Source organism: Macrotis lagotis, chromosome 8 (genome assembly GCF_037893015.1).
Source record: "Macrotis lagotis isolate mMagLag1 chromosome 8, bilby.v1.9.chrom.fasta, whole genome shotgun sequence".
Classification (NCBI taxonomy): Eukaryota; Metazoa; Chordata; class Mammalia; order Peramelemorphia; family Peramelidae; genus Macrotis; species Macrotis lagotis.
The window spans coordinates 76404120-76412948 of NC_133665.1; the positions used below are offsets into that span (position 1 = coordinate 76404120).

The 8829-nt window shown below is 37.4% G+C and overlaps 1 protein-coding gene across 1 annotated transcript; it reads left to right on the forward strand.

The window, feature by feature from the left end:
• The first annotated feature begins 466 nt into the window (after nt 1-466).
• Nucleotides 467-988, forward strand: LOC141494857 (large ribosomal subunit protein eL29-like). Its single transcript, XM_074196012.1, has one exon. The coding sequence runs from the start codon at nt 467-469 to the stop codon at nt 986-988; it is 522 nt and encodes a 173-aa protein (XP_074052113.1).
• The last annotated feature ends 7841 nt before the right edge of the window (nt 989-8829 follow it).

Below are 8829 nucleotides of genomic sequence, written 5' to 3' on the forward strand. Positions count from 1 at the left end.
AAAGGGAGACTGCTGAAGTCTGTCCTCTGTCTCTGGGACAGGATTGTGGGATTTTGACCACAGTCAGACCCTGGTTGTAGGCTGGGGCCCCAGAGGGGTGAGCTTGTGGACATTCAACAGACCAGGGGAGTAGTCAGAGCCTCACATACTGAGGTCCTTGCAGGGGTGTCTCAATTATTCAAAAGCTCTGGAAGCACACCAAAACCAGCCTGGGGAAATGAGTAAACAGAATAAAAAGAAAACTAACCATCTACAATTACTTTGGTTCCATGGAGGACTAAAAAACATAATCTGAAAATGAGTAAGTCCAAGTTTCTGCATCTAAAGACTCCAAGAAATATAGAAGTTGGACTCAGGCTATGACAGAGCTCAAAAAAAAAAAGGTTTTGAAAATCAAGTAAGACTTTCATGTTTTTGGCCTCTTCCAGTCGGCGGAGTGCCTGATAGCACAGGCTGTGGTATAAAGATGGCCAAGTCTAAGAATAATACAACTCACAATCAATCACAAAAGTGGCACAGAAATGGCATCAAGAAACGTAGGTCACAGAGATACAAGTCTCTGAAAGGGGTTGATACCAGGTTTCTGAGAAACATGGAGTTTGCCAAGAAACACAACAAGAAAGGGCTGAAGAAGATGCAAGCCAACAACTCCAAAGCCATCCAGGCCCGAGTAGAGGCTATCAAGGCCCTGAGCACCAAGGCCTCCAAGGCCAAGATCCTCAGGTCCAAGATCCCCAAGGCCAGTACCCAGCATGCTGGTCACGAGATGGCTATCAAACATCCAGGCCCCAGGATCACTAAGCCTGACTCTGCCAGAACCACTGACCCCAAGACTGCCAAGCCCACCGACAAGGCCAGTAAGTCTGATTCCAAGGTTGCCAAGTCTGTCACCAGGGTCACCAAGTCTGATGGTAAGGCTTCTAAGTCTGCTGAGTCCAAACCCAAAGATGCTGGAGGTAAAAGAGCTAGTCCCAAAACTTCAAAATAGATGCTTTGGGACCTAAGGACTAGTTTAAAACCTAAAGCAGCATTTTTCCCCCAAGGAGAGGATGATTATTCACTATTTTGTACAAATAAAGGAAATGGCGAGTTGTAAGGAAAAAAAAAAAAGAAAATCAAGTAAGGGAGGTAGAAAAAAATTGGGGAAAGAATTGAGAGAGAAGGAAAAACATCAAAATGAAGTCAGCAGCTTAGTCAAGGAGATCCAAAAGAATGTTGAAGAAAAATAGCATATTAAAAACCAATTTAGGTCAAATGAATAAAACAGTTCAAAAAGTTATTGAGGAGAAGAATGCCTTAAAAAGCAGAATTGATCAGATGGAAAAGGAGATAAGAAAGCTCTCTGAGGTAAGCAAATCCTTCAGATGTAGAATGGAGCTAAAAGAAGCTGATATCTTTGAGAGAAATCAAGACACAATAATTCAACACCCAAAGAATGAAAAACTAGAATAAAATGTGAAATATCTCATTGAAAAAAAATTGATCTGAAAAAAACAGAATCAGGAAAGATAATTTTTAAATTTTTTGGTTATCTGAAAGTCATGATCAGGAAAAGAGCCTTGACTTAATTTTATAGAATTTCTACAGGAAAATTGCCCTGATATCCTAGAAGCAGAGGGTAAAATAGAAATTGAGAGAATCTACTGATCATATACTGAAAGAGATAAAAAAAACAACCAAACAAACAAACAAAAAAACTCCCAGGATATTACAATCAAGTTCCATAATTCCCAAGTGAAAGAGAAAATATTAAAAGAAGCCACAAAAAAACTAATTTAAATATCATGGAGCTACAGTCAGGATTACACAGGATTTAGCAGCATCCACATTAAGAGCTTGTAGGGCTTGGAATATGAAATTCTGGAGGGCAAAAGAGTTTAAAATGAACCTAAAATCAAAAATTCTAGCAAAATTTTACCAAAATTCTAGCAAAATCAAATACCCAGCAAAATTGAACATCATCTTCCAGGGGGAAAGGATGGACTTTCAATGAAACAGGGGAATTTCATATGTTCCTGTTGAAATGACCAGAGCTGAATAGAAAGTTTGATCTTCAAATACAGAACTCAGGTAAGGCATAGAGAGGGTGGACAAGAATGGTAAATTGTGAGGGACATAATGATGATGAACTGCATGTATTCCCATATGGAAAGATGATATTGAAAATACTTATATGAACCTTCTCTTTTTTATGAGTAATAGTAAAGATAGAAAGAGCTTTTATAGATGAGGCACAGGAGAGACCTGAATTTGAAGATATATTATAAAAATGGAGTCAGTGGATGAAAAGGAAATGTACTGGGAGTAAAAAAGAAAGGAGAGGTAGAATAGGCTAAGATATCTCATGTAAAAGACATTACATTTCATATAGCTTTTGCAATGGTATGGAAGGGTGATGGGAAAAGAGGGAGCCTTCATTCTCATTGGAAATGGCTCAGAGAGGAAACTGCATACCTACTCAACAGGATATAGACATCTAGAAGAAAAATGAGAGAAGGAGGATGGGGGAGGGGAGGAGGTCATGTAGGAGAAGGTAGTTCCTAGGAGAGGATTGGCTGACATATCTGGGATCATGGGGCTAGGTGGTTGCTGGATCTCTGGGGGTAGGATGTAGGTTTGGGGCCTCTTGGCCCCAGGGACAATGCTCCGTCCACTGCACTATTCAGCTGACCCACAGCATATTTTTGAAGAGGAACATAGTGAAAGTAGAGAGAAAATATAATAGTTGGTAGTGGGAGGAATGGATGGAGGGAATCACAGTCACCAACAGCAACTGTGGAAAAATATGGAAATAATTTTTCTGATGGACTTAAGATAAAGAATGTGATCCACCCAAGACAGAACTGATAGTATCAGAACACAGACAGGAACATATGTTTTTTCCTCTTTCTTTCACTTTATTTTTCATGAGGTTTTATATTTTTTGTGGGGAGAGGGTATTATGTTTACTCTTTAAAAAAAAGAATATTTTAGTAATGGTTAAATAAATTAAAGAAAATTTTTAAAAGAGAGAAAATTAACCCTTCAGAAGAGAATTTTAAGTGGAATTTAGATACTTGTTGAGTAAATTGTAAATCAGTTCTTAGACATGTTGGGCCCTCTAGTTACACCTCTTACATCTCTGAATATTTTTAAATGTATAAAATTAAATACACATGCTTACATAGGAGCATAATTATATAAAGTATTCAAAAATCTTTGTATAAAACTGTACTAAGATTTTTTACATGTCTTGTATTGACAGTTATCAAAATATTTTGAAAAGCAATTCACAGGCCAGGCTAAGACTGTGGTTAAATCTGCATTGGACTAGATATCATCTGTGGTCCTTTACAAGCTTAAAACTCATCAAATCTGTGAATGTATATTTTTTAAAAGGTACAGAATCCCTGGTAGAATCTTGGGCAGGACATTTAGCAATTATATTCTTAGACAACTCCTTTTTTATTATCTACTCAGGAAGAAAAATATTGAGATCTCAACTGGAGGGGGGAATTCTCACACTAGGAGTTACCATTGTGTAGTAATTGCAAGTACTTTCCTGCATCTCTCTCATTTCTTTTTCAGTTTTTCTTTTAACTCCCTCATTTGATTTTCAAAGTCTTTTTTGAGCTCTGTCATAGGCTGAGCCCAATTTCTGCTTTTTCTTGGAGTCTTTAGATGCAGGAGCTTGTGCTTCCTCATCTTCAGACTGAGTGTTTTGATCCTTCTTGGGCTCACAGGCAAAATATTTCTCGATGGTGTTCTTCTTGCTTCTCTGCTTGCTCATATTCCCAGCCTCAGCCTGTTTTGGGGGTGTTTCCTAAGCTTTTGGGGCATTACCACAAGGATCTCAGTGTGTGAGGCTCTTTCCTCTCTCTTCGTCTGTGAATGACCATATGTGGCCCCCTCTGCCACTGGGGGTGGTGCTGTTCAATGGGGGGTGGTCTAGACTGAGATCAGGATCTGAATGTGGTCAGAACCCCAGAGTCCTGTTCCAGGGGCAGAGGACGGAGCTCTGCAGTCTCTCTCTCTCTCTTCACTCCCCTCCCTTGGTTTAATGGGCTCATGCCCTGGGGCCTCCTGCTTACCAGCTCTGCCTGCTTCTGTTTCCTGGATCTGCTTTCTGTGTGCCCTGAGGGCTGGGCTTCACCTGCTTGCTCTGGCAGAGGTCCCCCCCCCCCACTGTTCCCCCAAGTTGTGCCCAATGCTCCCTGGGACATAGGCCAGGAACCTCCCCCCCACTGCTGTGAGCCACGACTCCCAGCGCCCTGGGGCTGCCACCAGGAGGCTGAAGTTCTTTCGCACTGGTGGACCACCCCTCTGACCCCGGGGAGTAGAGCCTTTCTGCTCTTTTCCACGTTACCTTGAGTAGGAGAACTGCCTCCCTAGGTCCCTCTCTGGGTTCTGTCTCTCAAAGATTTAGCTAGAGTCCTTAGTTTCAAAGACTTATGAGAGAGTGCCTAAGACAGGATCCTCTCTTGTCCCCATCTTGGCTCTGCCCCCAATTGCAAGTACTTTCAGCAAGTATTTCCTCACTATATACTATAAATTGATTTAATTGGTGAAGGAAATTAAGATTCTTATCATTTCCTAAAAATATAACCTAGAGAACAGGGAACATGACAAATTAACTTATAAATATAATTCCACAAAATGCATAAGAAATACATTAAAGAAAGTTTTTGTTAATTGTCATGTCAGATTCTGTGGGAATAGGTAATTACTAATAAACAAATCTTCTTTGAATAGGTAGCATTTGGATAACAAACTAAAAGATAAAGGTGGGGTATTAGGAAATAGGAAGGGAATGCTTAATATAGAGAATAGTATGAACAAAGGAAATCATTGTCTTTAAATTAAAAAAGATATAGAGGATTTGCAATCGAGAACCTGTATTACAAACCTCACCTGTGATACTTAATTGACATAAGGGACTGAGCCAAGAGTGGGTATAGGTGGGAAATCCCAGCAGCTTTTCCCCAGACCACTCCAAATACCTCTGAATAATGACTCTAATCAGTCTAACCAATTTCTGGAATCCACAGAAAGACTGAGTGAAATAATTTTCCAGCCCAAGACAATTTGAAAACTCCACATGAAAGTCTGGTATACTGGGGTTAGAAAGGGCCACAGGGCAGTCAGATTGAGTCAGAAAGAACCAGCTCTAGTTATTCAGGAGCAGCCGGTTGGAAACCTGGGTCCCTGGCAGCACCTGGGTCTATGGCAGTGAGAGATGGTTTCCAGACCTATCAGTTCAGGGATTGCCAAGGAGAATTTGGAAAGTCAGTGGGGAGAATCTGCTTCACCAGAGTGAACAGGGAACCCAATCTAGCACAGACTTGTCCTTGGGAAGCAGGAGCAAGTCTGCAGAGCCACCTGGCAGGGTGCCACCCAACAACTGCTTCCATGGACTGAAGGGGGTGGGGGAGATTTCAGAGGTCTCACTTCCATCTTTGAAGCAGGATTCTGTGGCTTTGCCCATACTCAAATCCAGGTCACAGTCTGGGCCCCAATCTCAGGATAAAGGAGCCTTACTGCTAGAGCAGAGCCGGTACCCTCTTCACAGTTCCAGCATGAAGTTCCTTTGACATCCACAGACCAGAGAAAAGGCCAGGAGAGCAGTCAAAGTCTTTCATAAGACCTTGAAGGAATTGAGATTGTTGGAGGGGGGAGTGTCCCTGAAAACAGCTGCAAAAATCCTCAAAAGCTTGGGACAGTTCATCCTCTATCCTGGAAGCAGAGCCTCACTTCAACTTAAAACTCAAGTCATTGACTGGGGAAGTGAGCAAATAACAGAAGAAAGAATATTTGATCATAGACAGTAACTTTGGTACTATGGAGGATCAAAATTACACAGAAAGAAGATGACGAAATAGAAGCTTCTGTATCCAAAGCCTCCAAGAAAATAATGAATTGGTCTCATGCCGTCAAGAACTCAAAAAAAGATTTTGGAAATCAAATAAAGGATGTAGAGGAAAAATTGGGAAGAGAAAAGAGAGCAATGCAGGAAAATCATCAAACCCAGGTCAGCAGCAGCAGCTTGGTGAAAGATACCAAAATTACTGAGGAAAATAGCATCTTAAAAACCAGTTTAGGAAAAACTGACCATGTACTAAGACATAAAAGCCTAATGATCGATTGCAGAAAGGCAGAAATAGTGAATACATCTTTCTCAGGTCATAATGCAATAAAAATCATATGCAATACTGGGACAGGGAGATATAGACCCATAATTAATTGGAAACTAAATAACCTCATTTTAAAGAATGGGTGGATCAAGCAGCAAATTATAGAAAGAATTAATTATTTCATCCTGGATAATGATTATAATCATAAAACATACCAAACCTGTGGGATAAACTCCATGCAGCTGTCAGGGGATATATTATATGTTTAAATGCTTATATGAATAAATTAGAGAAAGAAATCAATGAATTAAATATGCAACTAAAATATGAGAGAAAGAAAAAATTAAAAATGCACAAATAAATACTAAATTAGAAATTCTTAAAATTAAAGGAGATTAATTAATAAATTAATTAATTATAATTAATTAGTTAATTAGTTAATTAATAAAAATTAAATTAATATAATAGAAAGTAAGAAAACTATTGAACTAATAAATAAAACCAAGAGCTGGTTTTATGAGAAAACCATTAAAATTGATAGACCTCTGGTCAATTTGATTAAAAAAAGAAAGAAGAAAACCAAATTGCTAGTTCATAAATGAAAAAGGTGAACTCAAACCAATGAGGAAAAAATTAAAGTAATAATTCTGGAATTATTCTGCCTAACTCTATGCCAATAAATTGGACAATCTAAGAGAAATGGACAAATATTTACAAAAATATAAGTTGCTCAGATTAAATGAAGAGGAAATTAAAAACCTATATAACCCTATTTCAGAAAAAGAAATTTAACAAGCCATTATTGAACTCCCTAAGAAATAATCTCCAGGGCCAGATGGATTCACATGTGAGTTCTCTCAAACCTTTAAATAACAATTGATTCAAATTCTATATAAACTCTTTGGAAAAATAGGTGAAGATGGAACTCTGCCTAACTCTTTCTATGACACTAATATGGTGCTGATACCTAAACCAGGAAGAATTAAAACAGAGAAAGAAAATTATAGACCTATCTGCCTAAGGAATATAGATGCAAAAATCTTAAATAAAATCTTAGCAAAACGATTACAACTTCTCACTAGGATAATACATTATGACCAAGTATGATTTATCCCAGGAATGCAGGGTTGGTTCAATATTAGGAAACTGTTAGTATAATTAATTATATCAATAACATACCTATCAGAAATCATGTGTTCATATCAATAGATGCTGAAAAATCTTTTGACAAAATACAGCACCTATTCCTAATAAAAACACTAGAGAAGATAGAAATAAGTGGTTTGTTCCTTGGAATAATAAGCAGTATCTATCTGAAACCATCAACAAGTATTATATGGAACAGGGATAGGCTTGAGGCATTCCCAATAAAATCCAGGGTGAAACAAGTTTGCTCATTATCACCACTACTATTCAATATCACAAGAAATGTTAGCCTCATCAATAAGAGAAGAAAAAGAAATTGAAAAAATTAGAATAGAGAAGGAGACAAAACTCTCACTCTGCAGATGACATGATAGTATACCTAGAGAATCCCAAAAAGTGCTCTAAAAAACTACTAGAAATAATTAGTAACTTTAGCAAAGTAGCAAGATATAAAATATAAAATAAATATAATATATACATATATATTTATATATAAATATATAATAAAATATAAAATATATAAAATCCTCAGCATTTCTATATATGTCTAGCAAGATATAGCAGGAAGAGCTAGAAAGAGAAATACCATTCAAAGTAACCTCAGACAAAAAAAAAATACCTGCTAGTCAACCTGCCAAGGCAGACTCAAAAAATTTTTGAAAACAATTAAAAAACTCTTTTTATGCATATAAAATCAGATTTAAATACCTGCACAAACATCAGTTGGCCATGGATGGGTCAAGCTAATATAATAAAAATGACAATTCTATGAAAACTAAACTACTTGTTTAGCGCCCTACCAATCAAAATTCCAAAAAATTGCATTAATGAGTTAGAAAAATTGTAAGTAAATTTATATAGAGAAATAAAAAGGCAAGAATTTCCATGGATTCAATGAAAAAAGTGCAAAAAAGGTGGCTTAGCATTACCAGATCTAAAATTATATTATAAAGCATCAGTCCTCAAAACTGTCTGGTATTGGCTAAGAAATAGAGTCAAGGATTAGTGGAATAGACTAGGTACAATAGCAGGAAATGATTGCATTAATCCACTATTTGATAAACCCAAAGAGTCCAGCTATTGGGACAAAATCTCTCTCTTCCATAAAAACTGTTGGAGGAAAATTGGAAGTTAGTATGGAAGAAACTTAGATTAGGCCTACACCTCACACCCTAAACCAAGATAAGATCCAAATGGATACAGGATTTAGACATAAAAAAAATATATAAGCAAACTAGAAGATCAAGGAGTAGTTTATCTGTCAGATCTATGGAAAAGGAAACAGTTTATGACCAAGGAAGAGATGGAGAACATCACTAAAAACAAACTAGATAATTTTGACCACATTAAATTAAAAAGTTTTTGCACACACAAAACCACAGTAACCAAGATCAAAAGAAATGTAGCAAATTGGGAAGCAATTTTTGTAACTAGTATTTCTGACAATGGACTCATTTCTAAAATAAACAGAGAACTGAGTCAAGTTTTCAAAAAAACAAGCCATTCCCCAATTGACAAATGGTCAAATGTTATGCAAAGGCAATTTACAGATGAAGAAGTCAAAGCAATCCAT

Excerpts from the sequence above, each read along its gene's own strand:
- LOC141494857 (XM_074196012.1), top strand. The coding sequence starts at position 467 with ATGGCCAAGTCTAAGAATAATACAACTCACAATCAATCACAAAAGTGG.